At 42.1% G+C, this 16,218-nt stretch overlaps 1 protein-coding gene across 1 annotated transcript in view; it reads left to right on the top strand.

The window, feature by feature from the left end:
• Positions 1 to 1,215: 1,215 nt before the first annotated feature.
• Positions 1,216 to 16,218, top strand: part of slc12a2 (solute carrier family 12 member 2) — a 73,942-nt gene continuing 58,939 nt past the window's right edge. The window contains exon 1 of the mRNA XM_044332864.1: positions 1,216 to 2,233. Coding sequence (XP_044188799.1) covers positions 1,670 to 2,233 — 564 coding nt within the window. The 5' untranslated portion in view covers positions 1,216 to 1,669. The remainder of the gene's footprint in view (positions 2,234 to 16,218) is intronic.

Here is a 16,218-nt window from a genome sequence, read left to right as displayed (position 1 = left end):
GATACTGTATTTTAGTGTTGCAAATTCTTAAACAATGCAATGGATCAAATTACGTGAACCAACTGACATGCGGTGACCTTGGGTGTCTTGGGCCTAGGAGCAGTTGACTGCTTTCAGCTTCCACTTCTACAGAAGTGGACATTTACTTGTAATTTCATATTTTTATCGTTGTATTTCTACTTAAGAGATATGATATTAATATTTCTTTCACCGCAGCCTTGCAGCCAGCAAGGTGTGAGAAAACTTCTAATTTTGGAATCACTTTGGTGTCCATTATTCAACTTTTTTTTTTTTTTTTTTTAAAAAAAGATTGTATTTATATTCAGCACTGAATTGGATTGTTGAAGCATAAGTAGTTGTTTTGTTTTAATGCTGCAGCTCCAACAGTGTTTGGGTCCCTTTATTAATTTTGTGAGAAAAATATGTTTTTTGCACTTCTGTATATTGGTGCTTTCTATAAAAAATTCTGTACTATAGTATATGTACTGTACCAATTTGATTCAAAAATACCTGGTAATTCTTTTGTATTTTTTGGTTGATTGATGTTCTTCAGGTGTGCACACTGAATTTTCCTTTAAAACTGTTCTCCAATTGATTTGGGGGCACAACATACCCTGTCATTTATTATCTTTTTGCTTTCATGCTGGTTTATTGTGTGCTTTTTAGTTAAGTATAGTATGAAAACATATTGTACAGTAAAATAACAGCTGCTTAAAATGCTGTGACCATATGTGCAGGACACTTTATACAACATATGTTCAAGTGTGCACTGACGCAGAGGTGAACATATGTGCTGGGGCACAGGTGTGGGGGATAAATCAAATTCTGCTTTGGGTCCTAAAAGGCTTGGGCCCCCGGGATACAATACACTACTGCGAGGGAAGTGTTAACCCATTCAGAAACTAATTCTGTAAGGGAAAACACCATGGCGTTAACTGTTAAACCCCACAGAATGGCGGCAGACACCCTACAACTTGTCACAGCCTACCTATACAGGAAGCTTCCACACAGACAAACAGACCGCAGCGCACACAAAGAGCCTGTTGGTGCAGTTTCAACCCCTCCTCGTCCCCACCTCCATAGGAGCCTGATAACGTCACGCCTACTATTTGGGTATTGTGATATATTCTCGCGACATTTCTGTCCCCCTTGGAAAAAGAGACGCGACTGTTATCTTCTCGCGAGGCCCCCTTAACATGAGCCCACCCTTCAGTGATGCCGACTGCAGTGTGTATAATAACAGCGAGGGAAGCTCTGGGAGTCTAGGAGGAGCTGCGGCAAGGTCGATAACAGCATCCTGCTCTGAACTACGGAAAGACCAGAGGCGGACGGGATCTAGTCTAGTGGTTCCGAGAGAACGAAATTGACCGGAGATTTTTGGATTTACTACGACGGACGAAGAAAGCGGAAAGTGGCCGAAAGTTTCCAGCCTGTAGCCTCATGTTTCAAGACAGCTAGCGAGGTATCATCTACTACTACCGCTCTCCACACGGCTGCCTGGCGCCTCTTCTCACCGGGCAGAGCAGCGTGTTCTTCCCTGTAAATAGGACGTCAGCTCAGCGTTTGTCACAGAGAAACTCCCGGGCTCTACACTTCCTCCACTTAGTTTTGCGGGCCCTTAACGTGGCTTTCCCCACTCGGTTTCCACGTTCATTTGTGTTTTTGTGCCATGTCAGCGCCATCCTCCGCGCCTTCCGCCGCGGCGGAAAATGATTTTCTAGCCCCTGATGCTGGGCAGAGGCCGCCGGGTCCGACGCCCAGCCAGAGCCGGTTCCAGGTGGACATTGTGGCTGAAGCAGCGGGCGCCACTGAAGATAAGTCCCCGAGTTCCGACGCCTCCACCACCGTCCCATCCAGCGATAAGGCCACTCCCGGCGCTCCTACAGAGAGTGCTGATCCAGGAGCCGGGGGAGAAGAAGCCAAAGGCCGGTTTCGGGTGGTGAACTTTGCGGATCCATCAGGAGCGGGGAGCGCGGCCTCCCCGGAGGCAGCGCCGGCTGAGGGGCTGCAGAACGGGGACACGGTGATGAGCGAGACCAGCTTACATTCATCCACTGGGGGCCAGCATCACTATCACTATGACACCCACACCAACACCTATTACCTGAGGACTTTTGGCCATAATACCATCGATGCCGTGCCCAACATCGACTTCTACCGGCAGACAGCAGCGCCGCTGGGGGAGAAACTGATCAGACCCACCCTGTCGGAGCTGCACGACGAACTGGACAAGGTAAGCCGACACACATGGCTGTGAGAGCACGGGAGAGACAGACATGATGCTGCGGTGTGTCTCCCGCTCTTAATGTGCTGGTAGGAATCAGCTGATAACGTTTTTAGTAAGTCGTGATAATGACAAGGAACGCACAGCATGAGCCCCTGTCTGTGATGAGCTGACATCCTCAATTCACCCTTACACACAGCAGACCCTATCATTTCATTCCACATCATGTGTTGTGCATACATATTGACAGTCTGTGCACATGTGCAGGCAGAAACATGTGCTTTTCTGCACTGCTGCTGAGACTCTTTTTTGAAAGTGTTCAGACAGATGCTATGGCTGACAGAGAGAGGACTGAGGCTCTGCTAGAAGTGTAGCTGATGTTTTTTATGGTGCTGTCAGTTTGGTTTGCATTACATGAGCAGTAAAAGTATTAAAGGAGCATCGTCTGCTGTTTGCACTGGTTGTAATTTGTCATGTGATTCTCTTGTGAATGGCACACTTTGATTGGACGGTCAGTAAGAGGTCTTTTCCCAAGTGAAATGTTCCATGATATCATTCACTCACCATTATTTGGCCTAAAGTATGTGGACGCACAAACAAAGTATATGAACAGTGAGCGGTATTCTGCTGCTACAACAACTATTCTGGGAAGCCTTTACATTTTGGAAGTTGGCTGCAGAAAAACACTGATGCTGGGTGATAAGGTCTGGCTCACAGTGTGTGTGTTCCGGTTCATCCCAAAGGTGTTGCATGGGGTTGAGGTTAGGATTCTGTGCTGTCCAGTCAAATTCTCCCACAGCAAACTGGGAAAAGCGTTTCTTTACGGAGCAAGCTCAGTGCACAGAAGCATTATCTAAAATATCATTGTGTGCTGTAGCATTAAGAGTTCCCTTCATTGGAACAAAGTTGACCAAACTAAGAAAAACACAAAGGACCTGGGTGTCCACATACTTTTGGCCACACAGTGTAATTAGCTGCTTGTGACCCTTCAGCCTCAAAACAAGCATTAAAAAGAAAATGAATCATTTTGAAATTACTTAATGTAGACACTTGTCCATAGACTTTTGGCCACACTGTGTAAGTGACTTAATATGAATCAAAAGCACTGGAACACATGATTTCTATCATTTTATCTTGGTCAGTGACTTGAACTCTCTTTGGCAGCAATAAGCTTCAATCGTGTCCCATCATGCAAGTTCTCTGCCTCCAGGCGAACTCAACAGCAGCCAACTTGACTGATTAGTTGCTCTTTGTGCATGTTGTTTTCAGTGAAATCAGCAACTGTGTTTGGTTGGAAGGACACTTGGGTCACAGCAGCATCTGACTCTCAGAGATGATTTTGTGGGAGTAACCACAGGTGCCTCGATCTCAGATTTGAAAGAGTCATTTCTGCCAGAGCAGGGTGAGCTGGAGTGTGTTTATCTGACCCTGAGTAGCCTTTTAATTGTCAAGGTTACATTTTGATAAACTTCAAAGTCACAGTTGGCAGCAGTTGCCTGGCTAATACATCATAGGAACCTGTTCACACCTGGCATTAAAATACAACTCGGGTGATCCTGGCATCAGAATGCCACACTTGTGATTGGATATCACTTCCCTGTTCTATATGCAAATACACACGTACGTCATTTCCGTTTGCCAAATGAGTTTTTATTTTTAACTGACCGGAAGCAGCAGTGTACTACTCACGCCTATTCTTCCAGGAATTCAAAGAAGAAGAAGAAGTTTGTAAAGATCTTGGTGTGTGGGCAAAATCAAAACACTTCAGCCCAAATGGAAATCAGACAGCATTCACGGGAATTCATTTTGCCTGTTGTTGTGGCTTCTACTTGTTGTTTCGCACTTTAATATGAGGACGTCAGTTGAGTAGACGGTCCTTCAGTGTGGCCCAGGACACACTGGCGTGCACACTCCTAAAAGAAACGTGTCCATACGCGGCCCAGACCACCTCTGAATGAGCAATCCCGTCTCTCAGTGCCTCCTCAATGCATCTTGGGTGCGTTCACACCTGTACTTAAAGCTTTCCACTTGTGATTAAATCACCCGAGACACATTTTAATAGCAGGTGTGAACAGGGCCTCTGCACTGGTTTGCTCACTCTGGAATAGCTCTCTGTTCCAAAGCCTGTACTGTAAACATCTTGGCTATGAATAGAAGACATTCATGCAATGCAGTACATCATCGGTGGCAACCACTTTTAACTTTATATCCTCAAGTGCTTTTTTTCCAAGTTAGAAAAACAGTTCTTTGATGCAGCTTGAGCAGATGATTATCATTATTGATAACAGATCTGTATGACATGTATAACAGTATGAATCAGTGGGGCTGTGTGTGTGTGTGTAGCTGTTTAGTTCTGTTAAGTGTCTATAAATGAAGTCAGTTACCATAAAAGAACACTGTTCTTTGTTTGACAGTAGAAGAATCAAGGTAACAGATCAACTGCTCTCTTGTGGACACACTATGTAACAGAGACACTTTTTTTCCAAATGACCTCCAACATATCTTTGACTTTTCTTTGCTGACATTTCTTGTTAGGTATCAGTTGACATGCTGTACTGACATGTATGCCAATATATCAGTATTGTCAGATACAGTATATGATGTCTATCAAAAATGAAGTTTTATGGAAGACTCATCAGAAATAACAAATATTCCTGTTTGCTTTCTTGGATAATAGTTATATTTGTGTGTTCACTACAGAGGTTTTGTGTATGTGTGTGTTTTTTTTCTTTTACAGATTGAATTTAACATTTAGAACTTTGGAAAACTAGGAAAGATAGAGGATGATACATAGTGTCTTGACCTATTAGCTTGAAGTTGGTCTCCATTAAAAAATGTGTTTTGTTCACATGATGTTTGAGCTTCACTCTGCAGAATGATGCATCTGCAGAGTTTCTCTCCACATTTTTAAATCTTTGTTTAAGAATTTGTGACGTCAAAACTAGTTTGGAGCCAATCATGATCCACTATGCAACTCACACAAGTGTAATGTGGAAACTTGAAGCTTCCTGTGTACAAACACTGAGAATGGTCTTTACGAAGGAGACATCTTGTGTCCAGCAGTTAAACTTTAAATATTTACATATTCACAGATTTTAACAAGATATTTTTTGTGGAAAAAACATATTAGACTCCAACTGTTATTCGAAGTATTTTTTATGTCATAAAACATGTCTGGAGGGGATCTTTTAAGCTTTTGCAGCATTTTTTGGGGCGGTCACAGTAAAGTTGCTGCCTGTCGCTGCAGACAACACCACATGTGAAGAAGACAATTCTTCCTGCATTGGAAGATGGATTTGTCTTCATTTTGTGGAGGCTGTTCACAGTCTTTGTGCCGAACATTTCATTGCACTAACTTTCAAATTAATATCAACCCTCCTGTCTTGATTCCAGTAAGACAGCAAGCAAGCATATTTCCTCAAAGCTTTCAAGCATTTCTTTTGGGTTATTCCTGTTTTGTGCATTTTCGGTGAATTTACAGACTGCTATTTGCAACTTCTCAAAAATCACTGTGGTGTCACATTAATCCACCACGGTGATTTTTGGTACAGAACGACTGGGACATTTATTGCACAAGCGCTAGATTAACGTTAAGTAACTTCCTGTAGGTGCAGTCTAGTTAGATGATTGTGACACATTAACACTAGAATTACTGGTTCACTGCACTATTTACACTTGTTTACCAAGTAAATGATGCAAAGATGTAGGTGCAGTCTAGTTAGATGATTGTGACACATTAACACTAGAATTACTGGTTCACTGCACTATTTACACTTGTTTACCAAGTAAATGATGCAAAGATGAACTAGAATGTGAATGTTGGGAAGTCAGCCATGACAGCGGATAGTATTTATTTTATGAACTTGCACAGACATGAAGTTTGCAGGGGTTAGGTAATCTATCACGATTAACATCATGTCTTCCTTTATTGGCGGTGTGATGTTATCATTGTGAGTGCACATTGATTTGAACATTGTGCACCGTAGTAGCATGCAACACAACAAACCAGTTTGGCAGATTACAAGTTTCATGTCTCTGCAGGCTGATTTTTTTCATAGTGAACAGAAACAAATGAGTCTCTGGTAGGTGACAAACACATATTTAAGAAATGAAACACCATGGTACAGTTCTGAAAGTGATTGTCAATAATGTATTTATGAGGGATTTGTAGTAAATATCATAAATCATTAAAAACACTAGTGTAGTCCCGCAAATGTGGTAATGATATAATTTGTATGGCTAATTTCCCAGTCTGGTCCAGTCCAGTATCACTGTACTGCTCAAGTGGTCACATGATGGTTGAGTCTACATGGTCATGGTCTGGCTGGTGGCTCCAGTTAAGCTTAATGCTTTGAAGTGGCACAAATACAGCATGTAGACAAAATAATGGAAACAGCATTATAAGAACTGTTTTTTGCTTCTTCCTAACAATATGAAACTATGTACATGTGGTTTAAAAAAAAAAAAAAACAATCACCACAAGGGCAATTTAGCAGATGCTATCAATCATATCACATGATCATCAGCATCTGAATAGCCTACTTTAAGGACTGTTTTTAAGCTTTTGAGCCAACATGGACCAATAAGTAAGAAAAATGGAAATTAAGCTGTTAGTTGTGTCTCAAAATAAAAAAATCAGTTGCTTCTTGTATAGGTGACAAATGCCTCTAACTGCAATTTGACTCTTCTTTGTACTAGATTTTGGACGTGTGATGAAGTAACTTGAGCGTTATCCGTGAGGGTTTTTCACTGTTGAGTCTACCCACTGTGAGTCTGTGTGGCGACAAGCAAAAAAATGGCTTTAAACGAGAAAGGAAGTGATAAAATGTTGATTTTTATCATCACGGCATGAGCACTGTTTTTTAAGCTTTAGCTTGAGGATGTTGAGGTGATTTAGAAAAGTGATGAGTGGCCTACTGTCCAGGGTCCAAGGCTTGTTGAGAACAGACTATTGTTGGTAAACCATAAGCAGTATTCATAGTAGCTAAGCAAGCAGTGATGGTCCCACTGACCTTGTTTTCACTTTATCAAATTTGTGAGCTGAGATATCGGGCTGTTCAAGGGAAGGCCATCATGGCATGCCATGTTAACATTCCAGAGTGAGATATGACTGGGACAAAAAAAATGTTCAGCAACTCATTAGCTGCATCTCTCTGAATATGGCTGCATTTTTGTCTTCTGACACTTTTTAAATCTTTCATCCAAGGCCAAGTGTAAGAATAAATTCTAAAATGAATAGTAACTAATTCCTAAGAATAAAATCTGCAGATTGTATGCATGCACCACCCATTCAATTTAATTTTATACATTTACACATTATTACATTATTTCTCAGTAGATTTTTCAGATCTTTATTGCATCATATTAAAAAAAAATGACATTTTATCCACCTTGCATACTCTTATCTATTTGAGAATATAGTTGATTGCTCAGCTGTAAAAAGTCCTGAATAACTAAATTAAGTGGAAGATGGCCAAAAATGTTTGTCATGTGTATGTAAAAAAACAAACAAACAAACAAACAAGTCATCCAACATAATCCTCATTGGACTTTTAAACAAGTATTGTAGGAGTATTGTTGGAACTCTGATTGGTTGAAGTAGTGCTATACATGCTGACCTGCATAGAAATGTAGAAAGACACTTATTGCCCGGAGCCATACTGTTACTATTGGAAATGGTATGACCATTTAGTCTATCAATACACAGGATGTGATGTAACACACGATGGATAATGCACATTGATAAGAGTAGTAAAAAAAGCCAGCGCTAGTATGCAAGTTCTTCTAAGAAGCACGTTTGTACAGTTATCTGGAAATCTTTGATTCGCTGAGTTAAAACCTTCACATCTTTGACTCAGAACAGTCGTTCAGAACTTGGTTATTTGGTTATTAACTAGTGTTTTAGTTGTTGGTATCTTCCCCGCCTGCTGTCCCCGTGGTCCTCCTTGATGCCCCTGCTACTATTATTATTAGTCATATTTCTATTATTACTATTGGTGGTGTAATTTTTATTGTTGTTGCTGTGCTTCGCTGTCTCTCTCTCTCATCTTCCTCCTCTCTCTCTTTCTTTCTCAACCCAACCAGTCAAGGCAGACGGCTGCCCACCTAGAGCCTGCTTCTACTCAAGCTTTCTTCCTGTTAAAGGGGAGTTTTTCCTTGCTGCTGTTGCCAAGTGCTGCTCATGGGGGAATGTTGGGTCTCTGTAAATTAAAGAGTACGGTCTAGACCTGCTCCCAGTGAAAAGATCCCTGAGATAACTTCTGTTATTTGGTGTTATATAAATAAAATGGACTTGACGTGACTTGTGTCTCGGGGCATGCTCTAAGAAGCAGGTTTATTGAGTTATCAGGATAACGTTGCCAAGTTAAAACTCTTGAATCTGGACTGAAAATGTTTTCTGAGTTATCTAGACAACTCTGTAATCCTGCCTCCTGGAACAGTCTGGATCTTACATTGCCAAGGACAACGTCACTCTTATAGCTTAGACTGGTTTAGAGTTCTGAGAACTGAAGCCTTGTGAACGCAGCCAGTAAATGTGGTTTTAATACCAGAGCTGACTGAGCCTTACTAAACGGAACCTTACTAGTACGACCAATTCTGAGACCAGAACCTGACCCCAGACCCCAGGCTAGGCTAATGCAACACTAACACGAGCGTTACGTTAGTAGCCTGGTGAGATTTTTGTGCTTCTCATCTCATCGGGCGTTGCTTCTCTACCTGCAACACATGATACATGCGGACACTTTGAAATCACCAAACCCGACCAGAGCCTGAAGCTTTATGCAACAAAATGCCAAGCCGAACGGGTTCTGGGCCCCATGTCAGGTTGCATTGGTTTGTATAGCAGAGGGTTGTTGGTTGAGTAAGGGTTTGGCAGTACCAGTAAGGTTCAGTCTGGGTTAAATATTCTGGATTGACTCTGGGTTGTCCAATATGTTCCCCCACATGAGCAGGATGTCTTTGTCCAAGATCACTGCCTCCTGTCAGTTGTAAAGTAAATGAAAAACGGTGAAAGCAATCTTCCCTCTTCCTTAATCTTCGAAGCAGGTGATGAGCTGTTCCCAAGTAGTTTGTGATGAAAAGCTGCTCTCATATTTTCTCAAGGTTGTGCGGCTGACAGAGGGCTCCTATTGTAGTCAGAACATATTGAGTCTTAATGGCAGGTATCTAGTACAGCATCAGGAGTTGAGCCGGTTTCATCACCACAAAATTACTGCTGCTAGCAGATATGCACGATCAACTGATAGACAACAGGATTTAATTAGCTGCTGTGGCTGGCTGTCATCCACAGAGGCAGCACTGTTTGGTTCAATATCTGGGACTGGGACTTTGAAATTCAGGGGGTTTGTGGTGCTTTGAAGGTCATTGTGACCCGGGTGTTTCCACTGTGTTACGTCTAACGCTGCAGAGTTTTCCCCTCTCTATACGGCACGCCCAGATCGAAATGTGGAATGGAAATTCCACTGTACCAATTGATGATGGTTGCCCATGGACTTTTCACAACAATCAATGAGGCATTCAGTGTACTGTTAGGGCAGTTAAAGACTGCATTTCCCTGATGATAGCTGAACACTTCAGGAGCTTCAGGAGTAACCTGAGAGGGGACTCCCCCCCCCGGTAGAAAACAGTGTGTTTTTGTGAGGATGTTACCAGCAGGGACATGCAGGAATGTCTTGCTAGATCGGGCCCTTGATCAGGCAGCAGCAGCCACAACGGCAGCGTGCTGTAGGTCCATATTGACGAGCCAGAAGGGAAACTGTGACAGGGCAGATTTATTCAGTCCGGAGCGGCCAAGCATAAACACACGTTGTGCTCAAATATTGATGCCCCCCTCAGTGTTGCTCCAGTGTAGCAGCTCCACTCTGTCTGTAAAGGCTGGGTCATAATGTGTAGTTGTAGCATGCCCTCTCCTCTTTCACTTATTAAAATGATGTTCACCATGAGCTCAGTGTAAACTTTGACCTGTGCACTGTTGTTGTGCCAGTTGTTGCAATTGTACCATTTTGCTGAACAGTGGCCACTAGTTACAATTATGGGATGTAGTGTAATCCTTTCAGCTCTATGCTCAGTATTGAGAGAACAGTAGCAGCTGGTTGAACCCATGTGCTTTTGTACTTGGAGCATTGTTTGCATTGAAGGCAGTATTGTCCTGACCTTCTTGAGCTTGTAGCTTGAGCCTCTCACACATACACTCTCTCTTCAAAGGTTGTTGTAGATTTGTGAACTGAGGAGCCAGCTGGCATTCTATCCACCGCTTCTTAAGTATTTAGGTAACACCTATTTAATATGGTTTGATTATTGCATGTCTTTGTCTCCTCAACTCTGTTTATTTCCTATTAGGACAACAATTACATTTACTTCCAGTTCCAAATATTCACACAACCACTTTTTTCCACAGTGTTTGAAACACCTTAACACAACACGAAAACAACAGGAGTCACAACTTTCAAATAATGATACAAAACAAGATGGAAAACACACACACACACACACACACACAGCAGCAGGCAGACAGTGTCAGAAATTTATAACCAGATTCTCACAATATGACCGCCCCGCCTCCCACAACCCACATATGAACCGCTGATTAATTGTAAAATTTAATTCTCATTGGAGACAAAGTAAACTGTTGTAGTTACAAGTCATGGACAGACAGCGTCCATGACTCTAACAGGGATTATGAAGAGCAACCATCAAAGCAGCATCTAACAGGTCTGAAGTGACATCTGCAGGTATGTTGACAGGTATGTGGATGTTTGTTCGGTGGCTCGTTCAACAAGCTGCAGGACAAGACGTGCGTTCATGTTTTGAAAGGAAGGATGTGTGATGATATCGTTGGGGTTACACATCTGTATCTTATCACATGAATAACATAGGTTTTCCATGGGCACTAGGTCAGTAGGGAGCCCTCCAATCAAGTGGTTGACAGCTACCTCACCACATATTATGTGTCACAACATACCACATCTGGAACAGTTCCAAACTTGACCATAAACCCATTATTTGTCTTTAAAGGTCCCCCCAAGAAGGGCTATAACATATTACCTAAAATGACATGCAAATTATGGGATATTTAGGTCCCATGTCCAACATCCAAAATCAGTGAAATACATAGGGTCAGATAAAAGTCATACTAACATGTTTATTATCATCCAGTTATGATGATGTGAACACAGACTGTCATTTCCTTCACTAGCATGTTCAAAGGAAGAAGGTATCAGGCCTCATACTGCGTTTTAATTGAACAACTGAGTATTGAATATTTTATTTATTTTCAACTTTTATTTAAACATTGAATGTTGTTTTCATTTAAGACCAGTAGTTCCCTGCTTTAAGTGTTTTACAGAATAAATGGAAAGCAAAGTTATATTTGTCTCCCCCTTTTTTTCTTTTGCTGATCTGAAAAATGATCCGATCTTTGATTCAAAACCACGATACGATCCAATCCATGAGTTCTGTGATCTGCTGCACCGCTACTACACAATATTAGGCAGGTGGTTTTAATGTTAGAAAAATAAGAAAATGTAGTTTTTCTTCCTGCTATCACTCTGTAGAAATGATTAAGTAATAGTTTAAAGTTGTGTTCATTAATTGTACATGAATTTTAAGGTCAAACTTTTGAGTTTAAACTGTTACTTCATAATTTCTACACATTAACAGCTACTTCTTCATATTTGACAGTTGAGGTGATGTGTGTCATGAGTAGTTGTTTCCTCAAAATGATGCTGGAGTGAGTGAGGATGTCATGTTTGATGAATTCTGTTCCTCCTTCCTCACATCGCTCTCTCACATCTTTGTTGGGAGCAGCTAAGATGTGAGGAAGATGTATGAGTGAGGGAAGCCAGGAGACCATGGATATATGAATAAAACTGGATACAGCGTTGGAGGTTGTGTCCCGTTCATTCCTATGAAAGTTGTTCAGTGGCGCATGAAGCCAAACAAGCCACTTCCTGATGTAAAGACATTGCCCAGATGAAAACATACTGCACATGTTCTATGGGCCCCATGTACCCATGGAGCCTGCTCATCACAGACTGTATAAGAATATGGATGTTGTTACCGTGACGTCACCCGTTAGTTTCTGAAGAGCGGTTTTGAAGCTCAAAGTGAGCCGCTCCGGCCGTCGCCATCTTGGCAGTGCGTGACTCTGCCTCACTCCCAGCCAATCAAAAAGGGGCAAAGAGGCGGGGCCGAATGGCTGAAACAAGCCACCTGGCAGCTGGTGGACCTGTCACTCAAAGCAGCCATGTCCTTCATTATGCATTATGCACACCCCCCCCCCCGTACAGTTGTCATGAAAAGGGAAATTAGCTACAGAGACCAAAACCGTTGTTAGTACCAGGCTGTAAACATGTTTATTTCTGTTGTAAAGTTGGGTATTTTAACATGGGGGTCTATGTGGATTGACTCACTTTTGGAGCCTCAAGTGGTCGTTCAAGGAACTGTAGTTTTTAGCACTTCTGCATTGGCTTCATTTTTCAGCCCCGGAGGTTGCTGCTTGATTATATATATATATATGTGTGTGTGTAAAATCTCCCTCCTCTTTTTCTTCTTTGGTTTTACTGGTGGACCTACTGTACCGGAGTTTGTAACATCCTGCTGTTCAAAGAATGGTCTGTTGTCATTTGTTTGTGAGAGAGAGAGAGAGAGTGAGAGGGAGAGTGAGATCAGGGCGCACAGCTCCAAAAAAAATAGAAAATCAATATGTGGCAGGCAGTGTTGATATTGTGGCAAGCTGCCATGAATGAATGAATGAATGTATGGGAAACCCTGCCATCTAAACGAACCATTTGGTTGAACACAGCTTTGTTTTGATTTTAGATGAAGATATGTAGATATATTTGGATTTAGGCTGTTGGCTTAAACACTGTTTGTGTTATTAAAGATGTTGCCTGTGAGACCTGTAGCTGTATGCTAAGTTCACACATCTGCGTAACTGACCAGCAATGTTTGCGTTTCCTTTGTTTTACGGTTACTATAGTGTGTGTGTGTGTGTGTGTGTGTGAGTGTCTCAGGCGGTTAGTTAATGAGAGCTGCTGTTAACAGCATCTCTAAAGCTCTGTTGTTGTCATCTCTGGTGCCTTTTGTTGAGTAATGTAAAACCCCTCCCAGCCACTGGTATCCATGGGCACGGACAGGAAGCTACCAAGTGTGTTTAAAGGGTGTGTGAGGGGAGGGGGGGGGTTTATGTGACGTTTGTTTTTAAAGCAGACCTGTGATACTCAGTCTTAGACTTTTAGATATTTGTGTTTCAGCATTTTCTCTTCTTGATTTGTAACCCTGAAACCCCTCGACTTCACATCTGAGAGACGGATACGTTCTGGCTGCAGTACTGTACAGCAGCTAATGGAATCATTTCCTTATGGTGTCTACTTTTTAAGGAGAAACTGACTCACATAGAAACTAGATGTACATTCAGATATCTCCCATTCCCTCCATTCCTCAACATGCTATCACACATTCTGCATGAATTCTAATCATGTCTGACACCTTTTCTTTAACTAAACCAAAACCTCAGATTATGCTCAGACTCCACCACTGGACTTGAACTTAATTAACATTTTCCTCACTGACCCACATTATTGTTACACACACACACACACACACACACAGCATCAGATATTCAGATACAGATTGAACAGACATGATGAAAACTGTCAGCTGCTCTGCTCTGACACACTCAGTGAGGTACAGCTGCTGCAGCGTTCACAGCTCCTTACAGGAGATGTGAGGTTAGCTCGCACAATGGAACCTCTGTTTGAGTGTTACGAGTTTTGAGTAAATCTCTCCCTCCCCCCCTCTTTTTTTTTTTTTCCCCCCCGCCCCCCCCCCCCCCCCCCCCTTTCTCTTTGTGTGCTCCACCAAAGGTTGTACACAGAAACAGGAAGCGAGGACACCCTGGGCTTCTGGTGTAAACTGGAGAGGGTGTCCTTTTTGTCTCAGCATCAGCCATGGCTGATGGCCTTACAGCTGTTGTAACGCACACACACACACACACACACACACGCACAAGATGTTCAGCAAAGATCTTAAGAGAGAGAGTGTGTGTGTGAGAGAGTGTGTGTGTGTGTGTGCTTTTTGTCTGCCGAGGACCTAGCTTCCTTCTTATCCCCACATCTGAGTGCGTCACATGGAGTCTGATGTCAGGAATAGCGCAACAACCCCGCCCCCCTCTCCTGAGACCATTTGTACCAGCTACATGTAGTTTGATCCAACTTGGGAGTACATGACAGATTGTTTTTTTTTTCCCCCTCTTACCTCCCAATAAGGTGAGGTATCAGCAGCAGTCACAGAGAGTCGATGTAAAGCAAAACTGTGTACAAGCAGAATCACCCGAGTGTTGGATCCATAAGAATGTGTAACTGGTGACTCAAATCCTTCTTCAAAAACACAATCCATCATTTCTATCAGTTAGGATAACATTACACTCAGCATAATAATTCCTCTGACAGGAAACATTACATTATGTAAACCACTGACAGAAAGTGTCTGTAATAATCCCTTATTGCACAAGAAAGGTTTCATGTTTATTACAGACATTTACTTTTCTGCTCCAGATAAGTTTGACTAACCTGCTGTTTTGTTTCCAACCTGACTGCTGGTCTGTTTGTGCTTCCTGTTCCCACATCTCAGCTTCTACTTACTGAACAGAGTTAATGTTACTGATAGGAAGGGATATGAATGATTTGACTTCAGTTTACTCGTAGTTTTCTGTGTGTTTATCTATAACACGAGCTGAATTTTAATCATCAGGAAAGTTTGGTTGCGTTAAATCGACTTCAAGTGTACTTTTTATATTTGTCACAGTCTAGCTGTGGCTCAACAGCCTTTCTCAAGGGCACCTCAGTGGTCATAATGAGGGAGGTGCAAGCACCGTTCTTTCACTCCCACCCCCAGTCTGCTTCTAACCTTCCAACTAGTGATGAGTGATCATTATTGTTACATTTTATGTATCAGTCAAGAGTTCTATTCTCAATTCTCTGATTCCAGCATCATGAATGTGAATATTTCCTGCTTTCTTGAGTCCTCTATGACAGTAAATGTCATGTCTTTGGGTTGTGGACTGTTGGTCGGGACTAAACAAGACATTTTCGGTTCCATCCTGGGCTTTGGGAAACATTGATTTACATTTTATAGACCAAACAACTAATTGATTAATTGATAATAATTATTAGTTGCAGTCCTGACCAGGTTTTTATTATTATAGTGTGTAATTGTTAGTTCTAGCTCTAAAATGCTGTGAGTAATGCTGTGTGAGCCCTCCATGGTTCATTCTTGCTCTTCAACAGAAGAAATCAGTCCATCTCATATCCTGTTGACTAAACTAGAGGAGATTAGTTTGATTCCATGTAGAGATGAGATGATTAGATAAACAATGTAACTCCAGACTGGAACAAATGTTCCTGAAAATCATCTACTGTTTGGTCTGCAGGCACATGGTGATTTTAAATAAGAGCCCAGAGTGTCCAGATAGTTTTGGAACCTGTAACACGTTCTGATGAAAGCAGCTTAGTAATACTTTGACTTGTGGAATGCAGCTTTATTGTGTCCTGCTGCTAAGAACATGAGAATTTGAGAAATTCTGGACACAGTTTCGGGCTGAATGTGAACATGTGATCATTGCCACTGCAAGTGACTGGTGTCCTGCTCAGCCCAGTGGCAGTGAGTACAGAGATCACTGACGGCCTGATAGGGCACTTCATACTATTCACATGTGTAAATGCATTGTGAATGGCAGCAATGCTTCCACTGAACCAGATGGCAGCAGCTGCAGCGGTGAGAGCAGATCAGCTCCTGTCAGATGTACTCCACTTTGCAAACACTGTGGATGTATTGACTAAACCAGACATGACAGGGTTTAACAATAATGGTTGCCCGCTGGCCTGAGGCCAGTAGAAAGGCATGCTGGGACAGAACACTCAAGAGCTTACTGTCTATAATTCGATATAATTTAATAATTGGACCAGTGCTGAAAAAACAAATAAAAACTATAA

The sequence above is a fragment of the Thunnus albacares genome, chromosome 18 (assembly GCF_914725855.1).
Source record: "Thunnus albacares chromosome 18, fThuAlb1.1, whole genome shotgun sequence".
NCBI classification, from domain to species: Eukaryota; Metazoa; Chordata; class Actinopteri; order Scombriformes; family Scombridae; genus Thunnus; species Thunnus albacares.
The sequence above is the reverse complement of the archived record's forward strand: the minus strand, read 5'-3'. Positions and strand labels throughout refer to the sequence as shown.